At 44.6% G+C, this 26,723-nt stretch overlaps 1 protein-coding gene across 4 annotated transcripts in view; it reads left to right on the forward strand.

Annotated features, from left to right (window-relative positions):
* Sardh (Sarcosine dehydrogenase) overlaps nucleotides 1-26,723 on the forward strand; it is a 199,428-nt gene that overhangs the window by 25,761 nt on the left and 146,944 nt on the right. For all 4 annotated transcript variants that reach the window (XM_072285142.1, XM_072285140.1, XM_072285141.1 and 1 more), the window contains one exon: nucleotides 1,136-1,341. In XM_072285142.1, coding sequence (XP_072141243.1) covers nucleotides 1,136-1,341 — 206 coding nt within the window. The remainder of the gene's footprint in view (nucleotides 1-1,135; nucleotides 1,342-26,723) is intronic.

Consider the following 26,723-nt stretch of genomic DNA (forward strand, 5'->3'; position numbering starts at 1 on the left):
AAGTGAGCTTATTTAGTTTTGTTGTAATTATAGCTCTCAGTTAGACAAGGACATTTCAATATTGCAAATCGAAGGTTGAGTAGTAACATTAGGCCAAGTTCACAGGATGGAGTAGTTTCACATTGAGGAAGTAACACTGGGCATGTTTTCTTGAACCATTAAAATTGTTTCTCATTCTTATTAATAGCATTAGCACTACAATCACCAACATTGTTGGCTGATGACTATATCGTCTGTAGTGAAATTATCTATCATGATAACTAGCTGGTACTAAATAGGCTGAAAAGGCTAGCGCATTAGCACACTAACTGGTAAAGGACAAAAATTCATGGCCACAGCCATTATTCACTTATGCACGCACATGCACATGGATCCACCTGTCTAATTTTATCTACAAGATTAAAGGGGAACCCCTGGCTCCTTTCTATATCAAAGGATTTTTGAATGTGCCTTGTATGGGAGCAAAATTATGGCAATGAAATGTTGCTTTTGCCGTGTCATGCCATATAAACAAGGGTAAAAAAAATTATCGTCACGGAGTGGCTCATATAGGAACAGTGAATGCAAGAAAGATGGCATAGGGCATGTCGTAGCATGATAACACAAGTGTAGAGAAAGAACATGATATAGGTCAAATGGTGCTACAAAGTGAGAGCGATAATGTCCCCACCGCACTGAAGAACTTGAACCCTTGATGCTAGTGTCCTCCTTGCTTTCTGCCAAACAGCAAGCACTAAACATGATGTGCAGAGCCTGTGAATATAAAATACAAAGCAAAAGTTGCAATGGAAGCCCGCCTCCTGACAAGAACATTGGGTTGCTGGAAACCACAATGGCAGCAGTGGTGGTGAAGGCAATGGTCCTATCGCAAGTGCTGTTGGAAAGTCCTTATGTGGCTGTCACTATGCAAGGAGGCATGAGGCCGTGAGGCAGACATGGGAAGTCTTGTGCTATGTATACCGTCAGCACACACTCACAGCAGTCACCTTCCAATTCGTGAGTAATGGTTATTGACTGCTCCAGAATATAAAGGAAGAGGAGCTCCTTCTCAATAATATGCTTTGCAAATGTAAAGTGCATAGATAATTATGAGAGGGACATGAGTGATGACACTCACTCCAATGCTACTCTGCAGGAGCCTGGGCACCAACTGTTGGCGCCATGGTGGGCGTGCCGGTACCCCTGGTTGCCATGAAGCATGCCTATGTGGTCACGAACCGTATTGAGGGCATTCAGAACATGCCCAATGTTCGGGATCATGACCTTTCCCTTTACCTTCGCCTCCAGGGAGATGCCCTCTCAGTTGGAGGCTATGAGCCCAATCCAATCTTCATCGACCAGGTGAGCAACTCTAACTTGCTTGTGGTTGTAGGTAAGCTTATGATGAAACAGTGCTAAAAAAACACGGACGAGAGAAGAACACAAGGACAAGCACTGATGGTGTGAAAACAAGGCTGATGGTGATGAGCGCTGATGGTGATGAGTGCTGATGGTGGCGAGTGCTGGTGGTGGCGAGTGCTGGTGGTGGCGAGTGCTGGTGGTGGTGAGCGCTGGTGGTGGTGAGCGCTGATGGTGATGAGCGCGGATGGCGAACACAAGGACGAGCGCTCTTCTCTCATCCATGTTTTTTAGTGCTGTTTCACCATGAAGGTATCGTGCCAACTAGCTTGCACCCAGGCCCTACTATTGTAGGTGAGGTTGGGACCTGTCTGGTTTTCCACCAGTAGAGCTGGCTTTTTGCATGGGTTGCCAACTGCCAGTCAACTCCTCTGACCAGCATGTACGTATAGTGTGCGCCATGGGAGGGAACATTGAATTTGTTCTTGAGCAAATATTACTTGTGATGGGTGAATTTGAACCTGACATGTTAATATACAACAAGTATCTTTGCCGTTGAACATTTGCGCTCATTAAACACTCTTGTGAGGGGCATCAACAGGGGTTAAACAAGAGATGTCTCTGGAGCCAGCATTTTGATGAGGGGACTTGTCTTCGTCAGGGCCCTGATGAACACAACAGCCCTTGTCAAAGTGTTGGCTCCACCGACACATCCCTTGTTTGACCACTGTGGATCATTTCAAGTCTTAGCCTTATGAGGGCCATGCGTGTTTAGACATTACAGCCTCTTGGTTTCATTTGGAGGTTTCATTTTATATTGCTCAGCGGGGTACAAGAGCTGGATGAAGTGTTTTGTGCCTACACGGGAAGCAATTATGGAAGAGTTATAAGGCTACTGTTTTCATGCACACACACACACATGTGCACACGTGCACACACACCTGGGTCCAACTCTGCAGCTCTGCCCTCCAGGCTGAGCTTGGAAGGGAACGTAAATCCAAAATCCACGACAGTTCAACCGCATTCTGGTGTTTAGAACGTGTAACTACAGAAGACAAAATCGCTGGCTTGTGCACCCTAATCATGCAAAATTGTCAAGTTACACTGTGATGATTAGCTGAAGATAGACAGTCACACTAACAAGAGCATGTCACTATTGAAACGGTTGCAAATGCCTAAGATTTTTGCAAAGTGAATGTACTAAGGATTGGGCATTAGAACACACAATAGTGTATGCTGTTGGCTAATGCTCAATTGAAATATTCACACCAATTGATCATCCTTTTTTGGATTTGTTAGTCAACTGGTATGAAACTTGGATCACAGTTATGTGTGTCGGTTATTTAAAACAATGACAAAAGCCAGATATTAGAACATATTCGCACAGACAATGCGGTCACGGCTCATTTAGATGTGTAGTTCAAGTTCACATAGGATAACATTTCTTAGAGGTGGCTATGAGAAATTCAGCAGTGTGACAAAAATTCTGGAAGTGCAGGAGGGCTACGCTTAAGGTTCATGCTTCATCACATGGTGCAGAAATTTTCATGCTACATTATATTTGCTGGTTTTCTGGTCCTGCCATTTGGTTTCTGCCATTTAATAAAGAAATTATATAAATAGTATTGCATGTACAAGTTATTTTTAAATTTATTGCAGCTTTGTTGTTTTGCCTTTGCTTAAACTAGAGCTGTGCAAATACTAAAAATTTCGAATACGAATAGCATTTGTTCTATTTGTATTCAATTTGAGAAATCATTATTCAAAATTGTTTAATATTAATTTCTATTTGAATATAAGAGATAATGAGACTCGTTGGAGTCTCATGGGAGAGAGGTATTGATTCAAGTGAGTAATGTTCTGAATGATTCTGCTGCACGAAAGCCACGGCTGTTGTGCACAGACAGAAGTTTCTTAGCAAACGCATAGCACAGATAACTTTTGCTCGGCAATTTCTAGTCAGTCTGTAAGAATGCCTCTCTTTTAAGCAGCCTATATGAGGATTCGCAGTCTCAATTTAGGCAAAGCATTTTATGTCTCACCATGTTTGCATCCCTTTAAAACTATCTGTGGGTCTGTTGAATCCCACTTCTCTCCATCAAACGAGCACAACACTATAAGTGCATCTGGTGATGTGCTGTTTCCTTGTTTCAATACGGTCAATCATCATGGTGCATAGAAAACAAAAAGCAGTTGCTTCTCATCTACAAGCCCCTCAGTTGACCGGGCATCCAGTTTTGAATGGTATTGCATGCACATATAAAATAATGCAAAATAGCTTCATTTTTTTTCCACGCAGACTACACACAGACTCCAAATTTCGCTTTGTTGATAAATTAGAAAATATTCTATATTCAACTTGGTATTCAAAGATTGTTTTTGTCAAATATGTACTTGTATTAGATTCTCAGATACTTGTATTCGATTCGGAAAATTTGCAGCTCAAACCCCTTTCACAGTAACATCTATAGTGCCATCAAGTGCTTGCTCAACCCCATCCTCACAGAGTTTTCTGCAAAAATTACTCTGGCACTATACTCAGTTCCATACATAGCAGTCAATGCTGTGGAGGCTAGAGAGACTTCTTGCAGTGGCTTCGTTCACACATAGATATAGTTGAATGTTTCTTCGCTGCAATTGTACGCAACGCCATGCCGGGTCCGCCTCAGCATTGTCGGAATATAGCATATGAATGTTTTCTTGCTTGTTGTTTGATTTTATGTGGTGATGTGGAAACTAACCCTGGCCCCACGCAGAAAGAACTCTATGAAGAAATGCTAAAGGGCCACGCCAAGCTTCATGATGAGGTTCTTGAACTCAAGAAGCAGTTTACTGATTTGAAAAATATGGTGCATGACTTCATTGTGGCGCAAAAGGATTCCCAAGAACAATGTGCTCCTGTTCACAACAACAAAGTAGAAAATGTGTTGCATTCACTAGAACGCATTGTGAACTTCCAGACCAAAAAACTTGTCGACGTCGAAGACCGTAGCAGATGGTCAAATTTGATTATTCACAAGATTCCCGAATGCCCTGATGAAACTGATGCAACCATGAAGGAAAAAGTGAAAGGATTATTTACAGAAACGCTTGGTGTCAAATGCGATTCCATCGGACGCATTCACCGACTAGGGAAACAGTCCGGTAAAAGGCCCATCATCATACACATTCAAAATTTCAGTGAAAAGAAAGTAATATTACGAAATGCCAGAAAGTTTAAGGGATCAAAAGTGTCTATTCAAAATGACTATTCACAGTTGACGCTAAAGAAATGGAAGTTGCTGTGGGATAGCGTTAAGGATGAAAAGCAGCAAGGAAGAAAAGTAATCTTAGTACATGACAGGCTTATAGTTGATAAAGAAACATTTTATTGGGATGAATCGCAAAACAGGTGAGTAAAGGCAGGAGAACATCATTCGACCAAGCTGCACACATGACCTGCCCTAGCGCCTTGTAACAAGCAATTAAGGCTACTAAATATTAATACCCGAAGCATTGTGAATAAAACTGAAGCTTTCGAAATACTTCTGCTCCAACATGATCCACACATCGCTGTTGTTACTGAGACTTAGTTGCACGATAAACTGCCCGATGATGATGTCTTTCCCCCATCCTACACTGTCTTTTGTAAAGACAGGCACACTAGGGAAGGAGGTGTAGAAGTCTTAGTTAAAAGCTGTATCGAAGCTGTTTTAATGGAAGATGTTGACGAAATAGAGTGCATATGTATTAAGGTGACTTTCTGGGGTCACAGTCTAATTGTATTTGGGCTGTACAGGCCACCAGATGTCACCCCGGAATACCTTAGCACACTGAAAAATTACATGGCTAAATTTGAAATTAAGAAGGGCTTACTAATTGGTGACTTGAACTTACCTGGAGTAGACTGGGAGCACCTAGATGCTGGCATTAAGACCTCAAAACATGTTAACATAGTTTTTGACATTATGCTCATGCATGACCTGTTACAAGTACAGTAAAACTTCGTTAATTCGAAGTCATCAGGACCGCAAAAAATCTTCGAATTAAGCAGGTTTTGGAATTAACCGAACACACAAAAAAAATGCAACCAAAGCAAAAAATTTCGCTGCAGGAATGCGCTACCTTTATTTGGCGATCTTTGGATTACTTAATGTAGTCAGAGATGCTGATTTGCCGCGCCCTGTAGTTCGAGGCTCCAAGGGTCATGTTTTCTAGTTGGCTAACTACGTGCAGCATTTGAGAATTTCCACCGTGGCACTCAACAAAACTGCAGATAATGTTCAGCGATCCGATAACTTCCCCGAGAGCGGGTGCTCGGTAGGGCTCGTTAGCATTGTCATCGTCGCTGTCATTGCACATGGTCGCATCATTGGTAGCTTCACTCTCCAAGTCTGAGTAGCACGTTTGTTGATCATTTTCAAAGTCAGATACTTGGCGAAGCTGACTGCACCGGATTCGCTATCCTCTGTGCAGAGTGCATTGATGCGGTCGCAATACTCGGCTCCTTCTTCATCAAGAGAAAAGGATGCATAGAAAGGCAGGGATGTTAACCAGAGCCAGTTCCGGTTGGCTACCGTGCACGGGGAAAGGGTGAAGGAGGATAAAAAGAGAAGGAGAGCGGAAGGGCAAGATAGAGGGAAATAGAGACGAACACAAACAAACCGCGTACACTACAGAGCGGTAGGGGGCGACGTTCTTAATGTCTATCGTGAAGCCCCGTAGACCGCAGGAACCTTAATAAGGCGAGTAAGGCCTTCAGCGCGGATGTTCTGTGGGAGTACTGACCTAAAGCTTTGAGTTCTGATAGTGGATGATTGTCCAACTGGTCCAGTACTCTGCACAGCACTTGTCTCTGGGCACTATATCGTGGGCAGACACAGATAATATGTCCGAGCGTCTCATCGATGTTGTATGTGGCGCACGTGGGGCTGTTGGCCATTCCAATAAGGGAAGCATATGAGTTCGTGAATGCAATGCCTAGCCACAGACGGTACATCATGGTTTGTTCACGTCATGGTAACCTAGGCGGTAGGTGCATCCGTACGTCCAGAGACAACGAACGAAAACGACACATGGTGAAAGCGTTCGAGTCCCACAGAGCCAAAGTACATTCACGGGACATCAATCGCAGCCCAGCTGCAGCGTCTGTTCGTGAAAGTGGAATCAAGACACGTTGACCACTTTCATGTGCAGATCAGGCGGCTTCGTCGGCGTGGTCATTCCCGCTGATGCTGCAATGTCCTGGAAGCCACTGAAAGATTATGTTGTCATGGCTGCGATGATGCATGTGTCGAATTTCTGAGGCCAGTTGTTCATTGGGTCCGTGGCGCATTGGGCTTTGTATGCACTGAAGGGCTGCCTTGGAGTCGCCAAAGACTGTCCATTGTTGTAGTGGTTCCTAATTAATGAAATCAAGTGCAGCACGGAGTGCCGCAAGTTCAGCACCCTTTGATGTGGTCACACATGAAGTTTTTAATTTGATTTCTTCAGATTTTGCCGGAATGATGACTGCAGCAGCTGAGCTGTTGAGTTTTACCGAACCATTTTTCCGAGTGCACATGAATAGTGAGCATCAGCATCGATGGCGCTTTCCTTCGAGAAGCCAGCGTGTTCAAAACACCGCATGATCAAAGTGGGTTCCACTTGCTTCCATGCATACACAATAAGACATATGGCCCCGAGGAGGTTGATGGAGTACTCCTTGCCGTGAGGTGGCACACTGCCTTTCAGCCAACGCGGTCTTGGAACACATGTTCTTACCCACTTCTTGGATTAAGCAGAACTTCTGCTGCAGCGTTAAAGTCTTATACTTTGGCATCTTCGCTGACTAGCACTTCTGCACAGTTCAGAAAAAGAAAAAAGAACACCACGCTAGCTGCAACACCCCTAACCACCACACACAAAGAAACGGCACAGACCGGCGTCGTGCGCACACACGTCGCCACAGGCGCGGATAGAGAATGGGCGAATGGCAGCCAGTGGCAGCGGCACGGAACACGCGCTGACGCTGCGACCGCTGCGACTGCAAGAAGAATGCGGAGTGGGGGACGAGAGCACGGGACAAAAACTAGTATGCCCACTGTGTTGCAGTGAAGCATGTCTTCTCCTCTGCAGGCGCGCGTTTTGGCAGTGTGTGGGACGTACTGTGGACTGAACTTTGTGCTAGCAGTACTACGAGTCGGGCGCTTCATCTATAAATAATCGCGATTGCTATGTGATGTCGCCTCGCGGCTCCGAATGGCCATCGCTTCATCGGGTTTGCGGTGAAAAAGGGGATCGGGAATTGCCGCATAGCACCCCAAATATTTGAATTAACCGGGTTGGCCTAGGCCGCCGGTTTGAAGTATTCGGTCAAATTTACATTGGAAAATACGAGACCGCAGAAAACCTTCGAATTATGTGAGATTTCGAATTAACCGAGTTCGAATTAACAAGGTTTTACTGTAGTTCACGTACCAACGCGAGTACAGGGCGATTCCACCTCAATATTGGATCTTGTGTTTATTTACTGCAATTTCTCTTAACACACTGTGGAAGTTGGACAACGTCTTTCTAATCACAGTGACAGTGACAAGAACTTTATTAGAGTGTCCTGAGGAACTTGATTGGGGGGAACCGAAGGCTCCCTAATCAAGTTGGTGGCTCCGCCCACGACGGGACAGGGAGGTGGTGACTCTCCGCGACGTCGCGGGCCCTCTGGACGGCCTGTAGTCATTTCGTGAAATCCGAGCTCTTCAGCAAGGCGTCCCACATGGACTTGTATTGAAGGTCAGAGCCCACGTTGTACAGGCACAGCCAGAGCATGTGGTCGAAGGAACAGCATGCGTGACTGCATTCGAAGCACAACTGCGGGAAGTTGGGTCTATCCAACTAAGCGCTCTGAGGGTGAGGTAGGACCTGGTCTGTAAGAGCCTGAAAGCAACGGCCTGAGCCCTGTTCAGTTTTGGGGTAATTTCCTCCTGCTGTGTCTGTTATGCGACGTCATTTCGTGAAAGGTGGTAAGACGATCTTTGAAGGGGCAATCCTGTGGGAGAGCCGGACCGTTAGCTCGGGTGGGGTTCGTGAATTTACGCGCAAGGCAGTTGGCCTGCTCGTTAGGGTTGCAACCCGCTTGGTTAGTTACATCGTTCACGTGGGCCGGGAACCATGACCTCCAGTTTCTTCTCCCGTAGTAATACGAAAGGATCCGTTGACGATGGTGGCTGTGTGTTTAGAAGCTAGAGCGGACGAGAAAGCCCTGACCGCTGTGCGCGAGTCAGAGAAAATGGTCGTCGGGCCTTTTGCGGCTTGAAGAGCCAAGGCTATCGCGGTTTCCTCCGCTTCGTTTGCGTGTTTAGTGTAGATTGACGTGGCGCTGATAAGTGTTTTGCGCGCATCAACGACCGAGATTGCAAATCTGTCTTCGCTGCCATATTTGGCGTCATCCACGCAGAATGCATCTGCCCCGTAAAGATCGATTCGTCAAAGGATGGTTCTAGCCCGTGCCCTTCTGCGACCTTCGTTATATATTGGGTGGATGTTCCTCGGTACGGGCTGAACCTTTATATGTTCCTGGGCCAATTTAGACGGGGCGTCTGTTGAGCAGTGCCTGTATAGGGAGTATACCAGCTTCATCAAGAATCTTAATTCCTGGCCTAGTTGACAAAAGCCTGGATATCTGTGCAATAAACTGTGCTTCAATTAATTCGTCTGTGGTATTGTGAACTCCGAGTTAAGTAGTTTTACCGTGCTAGTGGATTGTGGAATACCGAATATTCTTTTGACACCAGACCTGATGAGCGTGTCGAGTTTGTTCTTTTCAATTTTGCTCCATTTGAGGTACGGTGCCGTGTAAGTAATATGACAGATGAAGAAAGCTTGGAAGACCCTGAGTAGGTTGTCCTCCTTGAGTCCCCCCCTTTTGCTTGCGATTCTAGTGATGAGTCTTAGTATATTTTTTGCCTGCGCGCCTAGCTTGTTTAGAGCTTCTGCATTACAGCCTTTGGCGTTGATTAAAAGTCCTAAAATTTTGATGGAGTTCACCCTCGGAATGGGGTGCCCTTCTCGTGTTGTAATTTCGACTGGTAGCATTTCCAGAGGCTCAAGGTTCCTAACGCCCTGCCTCGACTGTCTGTAGAGGAGGAGTTCTGATTTGGTCGGTGACAACTTGAGACCCGTTTCCGTTGCACCCATGGCCGCCTGGAGAGATTGCTCTAGATTGGCCAGAGATCCCCCCTGGGGACCAGATTGTGATATCGTCTGCATAGATTGTGTGGCCTATTTTTGGGAGTGCGGCCAGCCTTTCAGAGAGTTTATGCATGGCGATATTAAATAGTAGCGGGGATAGGACCGAGCCCGGAGGGGTTCCGCAGTTGCCCAGTTCGTAAGGACCGCCCGAGATCGTGCCCAGTTGAAGGAACGCTTTCCTTTCCGATAGGAACGAGAGAGTGAAATTAAAGAATTCCCGCCCTAGGGTGAGATAGGAAATTTCTATCAAGATGTGTTCATGAGCCACCTTATCAAAGGCCTTAGCGAGGTCGAGTGCAATGATACCTCGTACGTCCCGCGTCTTGTTGTCGAATATGGATCTTTTCAAGAAGAGCATTGCGTTCTGTGTGGAGAGTCCCTTTCTGAAACCTATTAGAATATGGCTAAATAGTGCGTGGTTTTCTACGTGTTCGACGATTCGATTATGTACTGCATGTACGGGAGATGGGACTTTGCAAATGCACAATGGTAGGGAGATGGGACGCAGGTTATTTATGTGCAGAGGTTTCCCGGGTTTGGGGATAAGCACCACCTTGGTGGTGCGCCATTCCGACGGGACCTTCCCCGAGCTCCACACATCGTTTATCTCTGCCGTTAAGATTTCGATGGCCTTGTTGTCCAGGTTACAGAGGAGCTTGTTGGTGACCCCGTCTGGCCCCGAGGCCGATCTTCCATTTAAGTTGAAGGGTATGTGTCTGATTTCTGAAATTGTAAAAGGTTTGTCTCATTCTGGCCTGTCTAGCCCCGTGTAACCCGCTCTCGCGTTTATGCTTTGTAAATCTCCTTCCTTGATGGGTAGGTAAGTTCGCGCCAGGTCGTTGACAATTACTTTGTTTGTGAGGCCCGAGGCGACCTGCTTATCTATGAGCCTATCGACGGCGAGATTTAACGCATTCCTGGACTGTTTGTTGTTGAGGAGGCTTTTAAACAGGTTCCACTTACTACCTCTTCTCATGCGACTGTCTGTTTCATTGCACGTCTCGTCCCACTGTTGCAAGGCCAGTTGTCTGGAATACCACTCTATTTCCTTGTTTAGTGATGTTAGTTTTGCTCGGAGCCGGCGATTTAATTTCTACATTTTCCACCTCTCCCCAAGAGTGTGTTTAGCCTCCAGGAGATGTGCTAACCGCGAGTCCATTTTGAGGACTTCAAGTTGTGTGCTGGTTTCTTTGGTCGCGTTTTTGACAGCCTGTTTAAGATTGCCAATTAGATCTTTGAAAGATTCGCTTGGGGGGCGGGGGGGGACGTTTTGGCTCGAATTTCCCGGAAAAGATCCCAATTGCCTTACATATTCGTATTTGACCGGAGGCTTGGGTTTTCATTCCGTGTTCGGAGCGTTGAAGTCCCCCACAATTAAGAGGGGTGCGTTTCTGGCTGCCCTGATTGTGGAATGAAGTAGTGAATTAAAATCTCTGTTCCTATCTGCAGGTGAACTGTAGACGTTAAGAATAAAGACATTCGCGTTGCTCGATCTGCTGGGCACGAACTTGATTAGTTGTGCTTCTAGCCCGCTCTGATATTCTGGAACGGTGTGCTTCACAAAGGAGACACTCTTTTTAACTAAGGCGGCGATGCCTCTCCCCGTTTCGCCTTTGTACGCTACTGCGCGATACCCTGATAGAGTGATCTCCTTCTCCGCGAGCGTCTCCTGCAGCAAGATACTTGTGGCTTGTCTGTCACCGACCTGACGAGCTGACCTAACTGAGCCTTGCACCTCTGCAAGCTATCGCAGTTAGACTGCCAAATTTTAATGGTATTGTTATTTGGGATTGCCATCTTGTTTACTGCGAAAGTTTTAGAAACCTTTGGTGCCCCCGTCAGGATTTGACCCGGTTGGGAGCGGTTCAGTATGTGTTGTTTGTCTACTTTTGGGCTGAGCCCTAGGTCTTTCTAGTAGCGTTACTCTCAACTCTATGGCGGAGGGCATTTCCATAATCCTACTCGGGGTCTTTTCCAATTTACCCTCGTTTTTGACTGGGGAAGCCGAGGTGGTGGATGAGGTCTCGTTGACCTCGGTTATGTCGCCCTCTTCTTCCTCCTTCGTGTCGCTAAAACTGATCACAACTTCTTGTGTTTCTTGTTCCAGTAACCAGCCATAAAAATCAACTACTTCATTATTAGACTACTCTAGGGCTAATGATGCACGCATAATTGAACATATGGAAACATGTTTTACCGATTTTAATGATGGTGTCAGCGTACCTTGGACACGGCTCAAAGAAATGTATCGTTTCTGCTTAGATAACTTTGCCCCAACCAAGTCCAAAAAGATTAACAAGCAAACACCTTGCATAACTCACACCATTATTCAGATGAAATGGAAAGCCAAGCGATTAAAAAAATGACAGGCACCAGCGGATTTGATATACGATGCGCAGAACAATCTCGCTCAAGCTGTGCCCAGCTTGAGAGAGTATTCCTTCAGAACTTCTTTCCCTAACTTTATCAAAAGTGACCCCAGTAAATTCTGGAATTATATCAGCTAAAAGAAAAAAAAATGGTATCACATATGTCAGTCGACGGAATCAACATAACGGATCAGAGAGCCATTGATGAGCATTTCAATGAATACTTCCAGAGCGGGTTTAACCCTTCTGTTTCAAACTGTGCATGTAACAGAACAGTCTTTTCACATGCAGATGCACCCTTCATTTCTTATCCTGGTGTGGTATCTATGTTACTAAATTTGAAAACCGAAACTTCGTGCGGTCCTGACAATATCCCAAACGTATTCCTACAACAATATGCTTTACCTCTTGCTAAATTTTTGGTTATTATTTTTCACACTTCCTTGCTAACTTCACAACTACCCAGTGATTGGAGGATGGCCTGAATTGTACCCACCTTTAAAAAAGGGAGACTGCCTGACACTAGGAAATTAGCATCCTATTTCACTAACTTCGCAAATGCTGTAAAATTATTGAACGTATCATAGCTACTAGTATAACAAACTTCCTCGAGGAACGCTGCATATTGACCAAATATCAGCATGGATTTCGGAAAGGATTATCAACCGTAACTCAACTCGTCACACTATTTCATTCTCTGGCATTAACTCTCGATAGACATGATAGGATAGATATGCTTTTCTTGGGTTTTTGCAAGGCCTTCAATAAAGTTCCTCATAGTAAAACTTGAAACAATAGGCATTCCATAAATATTTGTTTGGATTTCAGCCTACTTGAATAATCGCAAACAATATATTGATGTAGCGGGTCAACACTCGAGCTGTCTTCCGGTCACATCCGGTGTACCTCAGGGTAGCGTGTTAGGCCCTTTGCTCTTTATACATGCATTGTATATTAATGATATTGTTGATGTTGTTCGCCCTGGTGCAGAAATAAGATTGTTTGCTGGTGACTGTGTTTTGTTTAAAGAAATTAGTTCCACTAACGATTACAATGATCTCAACACTCTGGGCAATATACATCAATGGTGTTTAAAATGGGGAATGACCCTGAACACGAGCAAATGTGTCTGCCTTCCAGTAACTAACCAAAAAAATTCGCTGTCATATACCTACATATCAGGGTCTTCACCATTACAAGAAGTAAGTTGCTATAAATATCTCGGTGTAACACTCACTTCAAACCTGTCTTGGAATCTTCATATTGATAATGTTTGTTCATCCGCCTTCCGCAAGCTTTGTTTCCTTAAACATAATCTTAAAACATGCTCCCACTGATGTTAAGCTGCCCTGCTATACTGCTCTTATGCGGCCAAGACTGGAATATGTGTGCATTATATGGGATACTCATACTAAGTGCAACATTGATTGTCTTGAACATATTCAGAGAAAGGTTGTAAGGTTTATTTTTAATAAATTTTCAGCATTAGACTCACCTTTTGATTTAATACAAGTAAATGGCATTCCCCTATTACAGGCACGAAGGCAAAAATTTAGATTAGAATTTCTTTCCAAACTCTTGGAAAACAAACTAGCGCTAGATGCATCAACATATTTGTCACCCTTAACTCGCAGGCCCAACCGACACCACAATGAAAACACCCTAACCCCATATTTTGCTCACACAGACCTATTTAAGTTTTCTTATTAAATTTAAGTTTTCTCTTAAATGAGGCGTACAACTCCTGCGCGGGCGGTAGAGTATCCGCCTCACGTGCAAGAGGACCGTGGTTCGAATCCCGGTGCCGCGCGATTTTCCACCGGAAAAAAAAAAACATGTGTTGAGAAAATTGCACAAACAGGCCTGGAGTGCGGCCTGATCCCGGTGACCAGAACTGGTAATGCACTCTCTCACCAGAGCAGGATTGGCCACCCTGGTGCAGTACTTGGCCACAACCTCCTATATGAATACAACAATCAAACCCCGGCCCTCAGTCCCCAGCAGCCGCGAAGCAACTGACCACGGCGGCGGTCAGATCTGTGACGCAGCAGACGGTGCTAAGAATACCTGGCTCCGGACAGGCTGCCATTGGAATCTGAACCTGGCAACGTTTAACGTTAGAACGTTATCTAGTGAGGCGAGTCTAGCAGCGTTATTGGAGGAATTAGAGGGTAGTAAATTGGATATAATAGGGCTCAGTGAGGTTAGGAGGACAAAAGAAGCATATACAGTGCTAAAAAGCGGGCACGTACTGTGCTACCGGGGTTTAGCGGAGAGACGAGAACTAGGAGTCGGATTCCTGATTAATAAGGATATAGCTGGTAACACACAGGAATTGTATAGCATTAACGAGAGGGTGGCAGGTCTTGTTGTGAAACTTAATAAGAGGTTCAAATTGAAGGTAGTACCGGTCTACGCCCCTACATCCAGTCATGATGACCAGGAAGTCGAAAGCTTTTATGAAGACGTGGAATTGCCGATGGGTAAAGTCAAAACAAAATACACTATGCTGATGGGCGGCTTCAATGCCAGGGTAGGCAAGAAGCAAGCTGGAGACAAGTCAGTGGGGGAATATGGCATAGGCTCTAGGAATAGCAGGGGAGAGTTATTAGTAGAGTTTGCAGAACAGAATAATATGCGGATAATGAATACCTTTTTCCGCAAGCGGGTTAGCCGAAAGTGGACGTGGAGGAGCCCGAATGGTGAGACTAGAAATGAAATCGACTTCATACTCTGCGCGAACCCTGGCATCATACAAGATGTAGACGTGTTCGGCAAGGTGCGCTGCAGTGACCATAGGATGGTAAGAACTCGAATTAGCCTAGACTTGAGGAGGGAACGGAAGAAACTGGTACATAAGAAGCCAATCAATGAGTTAGCGGTAAGAGGGAAACTAGAGGAATTCCGGATCAAGCTACAGAACAGGTATTCGGCTTTAACTCAGGAAGAGGACCTTAGTGCTGAAGCAATGAACGACAATCTTATGGGCATCATTAAAGGGACACTAAAGTGAAAAATAATTTCTTCTGCATCAGTAAATTACCGTTCTACAACACCAAAAACACCACTCTTACAATGATAAGACGTTTGGTGAGCCAGAAAAAGCTCAAGACAGAAATACGGGTGCCGACGCCTACTTAAGTTCCCGCACCTGGTGGCTGTAACATCATGGATTTTGATGGCATCTTCTAGGGCCTACTAATTATATATAGCGGTACAGGTTGACTACATTACGTTCTAAAGGAACCAAATATTAAACATGGCAAGTTTCAGGAACCTTTATTCAGCCAACGCGGCCCAAATGCAAAAACATACTTTGGAATCCCTGACGTCACGCTGACGTACCGGCGCTGGGGTTTCAGCGCAAAATTCAAATACTGATACTTGGACCTTCATTTTCTCATGTAATAATCAAACTATTTTTTTTATATGACTGCCTGCAGGGTTCTCAAAGAATGCTTCATTAGTCTGAACTGATTTATTGTTTTGCTTTAGTGTCCCTTTAAGGAGTGCGCAATAGAAGTCGGTGGTAACTCCGTTAGACAGGAGACCAGTAAGCTATCGCAGGAGATGAAAGATCTGATCAAGAAACGCCAATGTATGAAAGCCTCTAACCCTACAGCTAGAATAGAACTGGCAGAACTTTCGAAGTTAATCAACAAGCGTAAGACAGCTGACATAAGGAACTATAATATGGATAGAATTGAACATGCTCTCAGGAACGGAGGAAGCCTAAAAGCAGGGAAGAAGAAACTAGGAATAGGCTAGAATCAGATGTATGCGTTAAGAGACAACGCCGGCAATATTGTTACTAATATGGATGAGATAGTTCAAGTGGCTGAGGAGTTATATAGAGATTTATACAGTACCAGTAACACCCACGACGATAATGTGAGAGAGAATAGTCTAGAGGAACTTGAAATCCCACAAGTAACGCCGGAAGAAGTAAAGAATGCCTTGGGAGCTATGCAAAGGAGGAAGGCAGCTGGGGAGGATCAGGTAACAGCAGATTTGTTGAAGCATGGTGGGAACATTGTCCTAGAAAGACTGGCGACCCTATATACACAATGCCTCATGACCTCGAACGTACCAGAATCTTAGAAGAACGCTAACATAATCCTAATCCATAAAAAAGGGGACGCCAAAGACTTGAAAAATTATAGACTGATCAGCTTACTGTCCGTTGCCTACAAAATATTTACTAAGGTAATCGCAAATAGAATCAGGAACACCTTGGATTTCTGTCAACCAAAGGATCAGGCAGAATTCTGTAAAGGCTACTCAACAATAGACCATATTCACACCATCAATCAGGTGATAGAGAAATGTGCAGAATATAACCAACCCTTATATATAGCCTTCATTGATTACGAAAAAGCGTTTCATTCACTCGAAACCTTAGCAGTCATGGAGGCATTACGGAATCAGGGTGTAGATGAGCCATATGTAAAAATACTGGAAGATATCTATAGCGGCTCCACAGCCACCGTAGTCCTCCATAAAGAAAGCAACAAAATCCCAATAAAGAAAGGCGTCAGACAGGGAGATACGATCTCTCCAATGCTATTCACAGCATGTTTACAGGAGGTATTCAGAGACCTAGAGTGGGAAGAATTGGGGATAAAAGTTGATGGAGAATACCTTAGCAACTTGCGATTCGCTGATGATATTGCCTTGCTTAGTAACTCAGGAGACCAATTGCAATGCATGCTCACTGACCTGGAGAGGCAAAGCAGAAGGGTGGGTCTGAAAATTAATCTGCAGAAAACTAAAGTAATGTTTAACAGTCTCGGAAGAGAACAGCAGTTTACGATAGGTAGCGAGGCACTGGAAGTGGTAAGGGAATACATCTACTTAGGGCAGGTAGTGACCACGGATCCGGATCATGAGACTGAAATAACCAGAAGAATAAGAATGGGTTGGGGGGCGTTTGGCAGGCATTCTCAAATCATGAACAGCAGGTTGCCACTATCCCTCAAGAGAAAAGTGTATAACAGCTGTGTCTTACCAGTACTCACGTATGGGGCAGAAACCTGGAGGCTTACGAAAAGGGTTCTGCTGAAATTGAGGACGACGCAACAAGCTATGGAAAGAAGAATGATGGGTGTAACTTTAAGGGATAAGAAAAGAGCAGATTGGGTGAGGGAACAAACGCGGGTAAATGACATCTTAGTTGAAATCAAGAAAAAGAAATGGGCATGGGCCGGACATGTAATGAGGAGGGAAGATAACCGATGGTCATTAAGGGTTACGGACTGGATTCCAAGGGAAGGGAAGTGTAGCAGGGGGTGGCAGTAAGTTAGATGGGCGGATGAAATTAAGAAGTAGTCAGGGACAACATGGCCACAATTAGTACATGACGGGGGTAGTTGGAGAAGTATGGGAGAGGCCTTTGCCCTGCAGTGGGCGTAACCAGGCTGATGATGATGATGATGATGATGATGACGATGATTTCCCGAGAACCATTAGCGAATGGAACTGCCTTATCAAAGCAAGTGATTAAACTGTGAAGTAACCTTTCCAAGCCTGTATTATTGTTGCTTTTTTGTCGTTGCTGTTTCTTTTGTATTTCTTTTGTATTTGTATTGACCACCTTGCTTGGACCATGAGCCTGCAGTATTGTATAAATAAATAATAAATAAGCTATTTTTATATAGGCTCAGTATTGAATTAAATGGGCTTTAATCCTTAGAAACAGACACACTGTGGTATATGGCTGCTAATGCATTGCTTTAGATTATTTTTATTTTTGTTGTTCTTTTTGGGTTTTTCATTTGCAACCCGTCACGAGAAGCCTCAGCGAGCGAACACTGTTGGCGCACAGCAAAGCATGGACTGAACATGCGGAGTGATAACCTTTCTTGACAGAACTTCTTTCGTAGCTTCCTCAGCGTTGGCTGCCATGTATGGAACAGAGTATAGTGCCTATGGAAGCTGCCAGTGTGGCAGTTCAGTCAGCATGGGAATGCAGTAAAACCTCACTGCAATAAAGTTTAAGGGAGAGCTGCACTTACTTTGTTATAACAATTATTACTTCATTATAACAATTATTACCCTGTTGTAACGATTAAATTATAGCGCTAAGGTTATAATGTGTAGCCCTTATGGCTGACATTGGCTGCTAGGAAAGGCGGGGCTGTGCTATTAGTAGCCACTGGGTAACCCAATGCAAAATTCTTCTGCCTACTGCCTGTAAGACCGTGAAATTGCTCTCTGCTGTGTCTTCATGAGTGAGATGACATGATTACATTTCTTTTCTGCATTTTGATATCGTGTTTGAATATTTTCTGTTATCCATAGGTTTGCATCATGCAAAATAAATGTCTTACTCTGCACCCATCACAATGTTATGTGAACATGAACCGTCTTGTGAACCACTATAAACTTAATTTTTTTCACTGTGAAGCCAAACTATAGCGGAACTGTTTTTTTCTAAACCCTAACAAAAAATGCAGCTAAAAAGTTTCTGCTTTGATGCACTGGTTACTAACTTTTTGGCTGCAGTTCAGCGTTTGAATGTTGATCTTATAAAGTCTGGCAAGTAATTCTGAACATGTTCAATATATGGTGCCTTTTGTGTATGTATGTCGTTTTTTTATCCCCCCGCAGGGGGGTTTGCGTCAGCAGTCGTTTGGTGTGTTGCGACACCACGTACCTGAGTACATGAGGGTTGGACCCTCCCGCATGTAGCCGTGCGTGGCTTAGTCGTGTTCGGTGAAAGGGGGATCCTGGGGGTTGAGCCGGGTGTTCGGACCGTTAAGGCGCCCTGGCAGAGGCAACACGCCTCTTTGGGCTCTGCTTCATGTAGACGGCACCCCCGGACTGACCCACCTGAGGGAATTCGGTAGTTGCCTTTTCCTGTCTCTCTCCCTCCAACCTTCGTCTTTCTCTCACTCTCCATTTTTCGTGTCTTCTCCTGGCTTCCTCCTACTTTAAGTTTTTCCAGGCAGCAAGGGATAACCTTGTTTGAATAGCCAACCTAGGTTATGTCATATTTGGTTGCAGTGGTAATGTACAGCTGGCATTTGTAGGACCTGTTTTCGCAGGCCCTGCAGAATCCCCTTGTAGGGCTCCCCAGTGGGTGGCTGGCATTACTGCCAAAACTTAAACATGCATCTATGGTAACGTCATTCCCCCCACTCCCTGATCGCCCTCAGAAATTAGGGTGCACCTAAGACATTTTTCAATTTCTTGGCAACAAATCGCAAAATTTCCTCAGATTCCATGTCATCAATTCTGACAAACCTGAAAAGACCATGAGAATTATTTCTCCTTTCCTCGTGTCGAAATGTCTCACTGAAGCTCTTGGCGCAGGCTACAAAGCATCGAAAATGGCTAGCGGTGATCTCCTTTTGGAACTCCGCAATACGAAACAGCATGAAAACATTCCTAAAGTAGTGTCATTCAGGGAAATCCCAGTGAAAATATCCCCACACCAAACTATGAACACCAGCCGTGGTGTTGTCTCCGACGATGACCTGATAGAGCTAACAGAAGCTGAACTGTTGGAAGGCTTCAGCGACCAAAATGTGATCAATGTTAAAAGAATTATGCTAAGGCGCGATGGCAAGGAGATCAAAACCAAGCATCTAGTACTTACTTTTTGCTCAAGCATCATGCCTGAGACACTCGAGGCTGGCTATGCAAAGCTACAGGTCAGGCTGTATATTCCAAATCCTCTTCAATGCTTCAAATGCCAGTATTTCGGCCACAGTTCCCTGAACTTCCGAGGCCGGCAGACGTGCAAAATGTAGTTCTGGTGACTATATCTCTGAAACTTCCGAAAACGCTCCACATTGTGTGAACTGTGATGGCGAGCATGCCTCATACTCGTGGTCATGCCCATCTTGGAAGAAAGAAAAAGAAATAGTCACAATCAAAGTAAAGGAAAATATAATGTTTAAGGAGGCTTGTAGGCGAAGTCATACTTGCCAACAAACAGCTTTGCCGAAGTGGTGCGTCAGGGGGCAGTGCCACAATGGCTCCCGGCGGCTGTCTGGCCCACACGCAGTGAGCCGGTGGTGCCGCCATCTGCTCCCTTGATGGCTACAGCTAGCACTGCTCCGCCACACCAGCAAAAAGGGCCATCGACCTCCAGGCTGGTGGCCTCAAAGGCCTCTTCCAACGTGTCGAGCCCTTCATGTCAAGAACAGCGCTCTCAAGAGTGCGTGTCCAGTACCCCACAAGAGGCCAGGCACATACCCAGGGGGGAAGGGGGGAGGGTTGGTGCGAAACTAAGCGGCCCTCCCCCCCACCCGCACCACCACTCCTCACTGACATTCCTAAAGCACCACCAAATCAATCTTGAGACTTAACAGCTATTCGGCGGTCAATATTTTGCTGCCTTTTTCACTCCTTTTGGATGGCGATAGTTGTCGGCATCTCCTGGGGTGTGAAGGCAAGTTTTCTCATTGATTCGGTGCCCGCGCGATTAACTCTAGATGCGTTCAGTTGTCACTATCTATTGTAATGGTCTCATGCATCGCTGTTGCTTCGTTAGTTCAACCTTCTTTGTTTAGACTGATCCAGGGACCAGGAAAGGGATTCAGTTCATAGTCAGCTGGTCTGTATGCTCGTGGAACGAGTTGCGGCCAGAGACAACACCAGTTGCGTTTAGTTTTTCCTTTCGCTTCATTACTTCCTCAAGCAATGGCTCACCGCCACGCTGCCATATCCTCGGAACCCATGATACAGGTTAGATAAGGTGGAAAATAAAATCATGCAAAACAGCGTCCATGATCAAACCCTGCAATAACCATTAAATCCATAAGGTATATTAATGTCACCCGTTACCTCATCTGGTTTTTCCCTAATTGTACAGCACTTTTCATACAAAATTGGCAACTGGAAACAAGAGTCGCAAGGAGTTGAGATCTACTAAGGGAGAGAGCCGAGGCAACTGGCAAACAGGAAGGAAAAATGAAAATTAACAAGTTTAACCGTTGCTTGTGAAACTATTTATGGATCAACATCTTTTTATTTAAAAAGGAAGTACAGAAAATGCCGCCAGAAGTGGAGAAGGATTCCGTGTGTTTTGAATTATGCTTCTACCATTATCAGTCTAACTGCCTGATGTAGCCATTTCTCTGCTATGCTTATGTGGGTGTTTTTCTAACCTTCCGTGGTGGGCACAGAACGCCTAGAACCGCAGCGTTCTGCGCTCTACATGACTGTGTGAAACTGGCAGCGACGCATCGTTATGCAACTTCCCAAATAACAATGCGAGTTGGTTTTCACACTTAACTTGGTAGAGCAGTAAACGAGGGATCCAAAAGAGCTGGGATTGTTCCGCAAATATATATTCTCTGTATTTCTTCCAGAGCTAATTAAAAAATATTTTTAATAAAAAAAATTAAAAAACACTTTCGCTTGTTTACTTGTTCTTGGCAGTGTTCTTCCTGCGCTTCTTTCCTGCGCGAGTCCATTTGATGCGGTTCCTTGTTTGTCAAGTAAAAGAGAGGTCTATCTCACAGGCGCATACCTGTGAGATACACCTTATTTCTCTTTTGTGGGTTTAAGCGTTTTTATGGTGAACGGTGGGCATTATTCACATTTACACTAGTAAAGGTACCCCCCCGCTCTCATTTGCACAGAAAGGTTACCTTGTGTTTCCTCCCCATGATAAAAAAATCCTGGGTACGTGCCTTCAAGAGGTGATGGACACAACCAACAGCCAGACGGTGCCACCAGCATCTAAGGAGCAGTGAAATTCTCGCGTTCGCTCCAAGAAAGACAAAGCTCGTGTCATTGTCAGCGCCTGGAAAGGGCCCGTGAGCGGTAATCTTTGTCTCTTAAACACCCAGCACTTTCTTCATTATGGAAACGCAAATACTACAATGGAATGTTAGAAAACTCATTCATAACCTCGATGATATTACAGAACTCCTACATAAACAAAATCCAAAGTTGCTGCGTGTTCAAGAGACACATCTGAAACATACAAACGCTAGCTTTCTTCGTAATTGCACCATCTTCCGAAAAGACCGCGACGAGGCTAACACCTCCAGTGGTGTGGCAATAGTAGCCGACAAGTCTGTAGCTTGTTGACACGTAGCCCTTCAGATGTCCCTTGACGCAGTGTCAGTTCGGGCCATTCTTTTTAATAAATTGGTGGTCACTGTATGTTCCGTTTATATACCCCTGAACCATCATCTCGAAAAAACGGACTTTATAACCTCATTGATCAGCTTCCCGAGCCTTACATACTCGTGAAAGATTTTAACGCTCACAACCAGTGGCATGGCCAGAAATTCTGTTCAGGGGAGGGGGGGCTCACGTTGCAGCTCGGCCTCCTCCTCATAGAATTTGGCGAGGGATCAAATACATGAATAATAACTGCATTGCCATTGCCAAAGATGCTGCAAACGAATTCTTGAATGCTACGCACTGTCAAGAGAAGTAAAATTTGTATTTTTTCATAATACACTCGTGTTTACCAAAAATTGTGCCCGAAATATTTGATATCAATGCTTCCACCTTTTTTGTCTATTTAATAAGTAAAGGAAATATCACACGAACTTTAGAACCATATCAGTTTGAAACAAGCAAAGCAGTGCATGCTGCTGATATGAAAAATTTAAAGCTAGGCCATGAAATTAACAAGTTGAGGACAAATGTTTTAATAAAACTTTGTCAGTAAAGAACCTTATTTACATTTTTGTACATATGCAATGGCCAGGCAAAAATCTCAATGATGCTATCTGGTCCTGCTATCTGGTCTTTGTGTTGTGTATCATTGAGCCTTGTAACTGCTGATGTGTCCACCAGCTGCCAGGTCAGCTGACAAGCGCTATGTGCTTAGGCTGACCAGCAGATTCATGTGTATGAAAAACGGGCGAATAAAACTGTGTTGTATTGTATTGTATTTGTTCCAATGTATTGCACAGGGGCAGCTCTCACCAGTTGTCTATGTGAGTAATTGTACGGAAATTATAGTCGCAACAGAGAGCACATATAAAGAGCAGCAGTTCTGCAAAATATACAAGGGTGAGTCAAATGAAAGTGAGTCAATTCGAATGTATGACAAACGGGGTACTTTATTTAGAAGTAGTCTCCATAAGCATTTAGACATTTGTCCCACTGACTAAGGAGTCGTGGGATTCCCGTCTCGTAAAACTCCTGGGGTTGCTGCTTCAAAAAGTCGGTAACTGACCCTTTCACGTCATCGTCCAACACGATTCTGCTTCCCTTGAACTGTTTCTTCAATAGCCCCAAAATGAGGAAGTCGCAAAGCGACAGGTCTGGGCTGTATGGCAGATGCTGCAACGTTTCCCACTTGAACTTTGCCAGTTTTGTATTAACCACATCAGTGACATGGGGACGAGCATTGTCGTGGAGCAAGATGACCCCATTTGTCAATTTTCTATGTCATTTGTTCTTAATTGCAACACGCTGCCGATGCAGCGTTTCACGATATCGGAAACGATTGATAGTCTCTCCAGGTTTAGCGAATTCTATCAGTAATGGCCCTTGATCGAAAAACTGTCAACAACACCTTTCTGGCAGAAATGATGGCCTTCGCTTTCTTTGGGGGTGGTAAATTCGAATGTTTCCACTGTAAGCTGTGCCATTGTGTTTCAGGCTTGTAATAGTGGCACCATGATTCGTTCCCGGTCACAAATGCAGACAAGAAGTCATCACCCTCATTGTTATAATAGATCAGATGAGTCAAGGCAGCACTGAACTTCTCCGTCTTCTGGCGGTGGTTCGAAATCTTGGGAATCCATTGTGCATACAAGCGCTAATAACCAAGATGTTAATGAATTATGGTGTGAACCGAACCGTGACTGATGTTCATACGCTCTGCCAGTTCATCGATGCTTATCCTCCATTCTTGTTTAATCAGCTCGCCAACCTTTGCAATTACATTAGGGGTGATTGCACGGTGGCTTTGGCCCGGTCTTGGATCGTCTTTGCAACTTTCATGACCTTCTTTGAACCGTTTCCTCCAACGCTTCACAGTGGCCAATAAAATGCAGTGAAATGCAAGCCACACGGCGACTAATTTCTTTTTGGGAAACACCTTCAGCTATCAAAAACCTCACAACACCATGCTGTTCAACTTTTGGAGCGTCCATTATGTCACGCAACCATATTCAACCCAGTGTATGAGAGCATTAAAGAGCATTTATCCTCACACCTGCGTGTCAGTTTTGTAAATGAGAGGTGCCTGGGTGCTACGCTCACGTCTCGCAGATAATGAACCAAACCATTATTGCACGGGATGGGTTGGCTCACTTTCATTTGACTCGCCCTTGTACATTAGAAATGCGAAGATGCAATGAAATATACAAATGTGAAGATACAGCTTGATAAAGGGCAACAAAGTGTAATTGGAAACAAAGTTCACTGCACATATACACAAAACCTTGCAATAAAATATTTAAATATACGCATAAGTCTGCAATAAATCTACGTATCTAAGGAAAAGTCAATGTATATAATGCGTCAAACAAGGCAAATAAACATGTTGCGCAATCACAGATTCACAGATCACAGAATTCGAAGGTCCGCCTCCGCTCTCTCCACTCCCTCCGATGTATCGCGCGCGTGACGGAAGGCGGCGCGCTTCCTCCATGCTTTTCTCCCTTGCGCACACAAGACTGAGCCACCATCATCAGCTCGCCCATGCCACCCCCTTGACGCTTTCACAGCATGCTACACGGGGTCATGGTGTTAGCGTCCTTGGACTTTATACGGAACATGAGGGCAACGGCAGGAATATGCCTGGAGTGTCCATATAATTGTTATCGCAGTAATATAATAAGAGTATCCAGCAACTGAAGCATCCCGTGGCCCATTACTTTCCACAAAAGATGTTACAAAATCAAACTTTCACCATGTGACAATTCGCTGGGCCGCAACCTCTTTCTTTTTTCTTTTTTTATGGGGCGGGGGCACCGAAATGAGAAAACGCAAAGGAAGGCATGTTGGCCACAATCGAATGCCTACTTTCGTCACCAAATGAATGTGGCTACCAAAAGAATATAGAAGAAAACATGAGACACTTGGTCCACAGAGAACCATATGCATACTGCTCAGTATCCTACACCGGCGAGAAAGAAGTTTCCGGAGAGGTTGCACTCAACCAAACGCGTTGCAATATGTAGAGTCCCCACAGTGATGGCGGCAAGTGACCATTGTTTCTTTTTCTCGTCTGCTAGCTGGAAGGCGTCCAAAGCTCTGCCAAGTGCACTTGGCTAGAGAAAAAGTGCATCGCGCGGTGGTAGGGGCAACACGAGAAAAATGCATGTGCTCTTGCTGGCTCTAGCAGCCTGCGGGCAGCGAGAACAAGAAAATTGAAGACGCTCAATGTATCCTCGTGAATAAAAGTCAAGCTAGAAAAATAAATAAGAACGTAGTTACCTTTGCTGGCTTTAGTGCCTTGACATGGATGCTTTGGCGCAGGTGAAAAAAAATGTTGATAATTTTTTCTGTGACATAACGTCACAAATGAACCATCACAACGCTTCATCTCATCGTACCTCGCTGCGTGCTTTGTCAGCTTGTCTGATAGTGTGTTGATTTGGCTTGTCTCGTATGTTCTGATGTACGTCTTTAGAAAAGTCAATGGCACCTTTGGCGTCAAATGTTTATAACAGCATTAAACCCACAAAGTTCCAGGATTGAAAATCTAAAGCATGAATTTGGAAATGCCATTGCACCTTTCGCATCAAAAGTTTATGAGAACTTTCCACCCATAAAGTTTTGGAATTGAAATCCATGGGCTCCGTAGATTCCGCGGTCTCCACAAGATGCTGCGACGAGCCCGCTTGCCATCAAAATGCCCTTGAAACTTTGTGCTCGGATGGGGCTCCTTGCGTTATGTGACTCCAGGTGCATGGGCGTTGCCGCGAAATCCAGCCTGAGTTTGCAATGTACGCGCTGAGATGTCTTTTCGAGCATGAAAAAGACGTTCTAGACAAAATTGAGAATGATTTCCGGCGCCGGGGTTGTTTTGGTCAGCGGTGCAAGGACAGCTCGAAAAAATTTCTCACAACACTATGTGGGGAGACTCACGATGCAACACGAGAGGTCGACTTATTGAAAACTTTCTTTTAAACTCCATTGCATGCCTCTTCAATAAGAAAGAACCAACATATTATAATCCTCATCATAATTCATACTCGTCACTAGACCTATCGATCGGCTCCCCTTCTATATTGCCTGATTTAGAATGGCATGTAAGCAAAAATCTATTCAGAAGTGATCACTTCCCAGTGACGTTGAACTTAGTAACCCAACATGGCTCCCCTCCGCATGACCCTCCCTGGAAACTGGCCTCAGCTGACTGGGAAGCTTTTAAGGAATCCACCTACTTATCATGAGATATTATAAATAATTTTTCTATAAATCGTGCTGTATCATTCTTTACCACTTTTATCATTGATGCTGCTGAAAAGTTCATTTCTCAAACAATTGGCACTTCAAAAGACGGGTCCTCTGGTGGAATAACGATTGCAGAGAGGCACAAAGGAGACAAAATAAAGCTTGGGGCAAGCTACATGAATGTTCTATGGCGGAAAATCTAATAGAATTTAAACACGTTAAATCCGAGGGAAGAAGGACGCGACGACAGGCAAAGAGGGCAAGCTGGCAGAGGTTTCTCTCAGGTATAAATTTGTATACTCAAGAGTCTAAAGTATGCGACAGGCTGAGAAGGCTAAAGGGACAAGAAATTCATCCGTTGTCCCTAGTGAATGATGAAGCAAACAGCTTGGAAGACCAAGCTGACGCTCTTGGCGAACACTTTGAGCGTATTTCCAGTTCCAGTCATTATTCCGAGGCATTCCTAAAGCTAAAAAAAAT

The sequence above is a fragment of the Dermacentor andersoni genome, chromosome 1 (genome assembly GCF_023375885.2).
Source record: "Dermacentor andersoni chromosome 1, qqDerAnde1_hic_scaffold, whole genome shotgun sequence".
NCBI lineage: Eukaryota > Metazoa > Arthropoda > Arachnida > Ixodida > Ixodidae > Dermacentor > Dermacentor andersoni.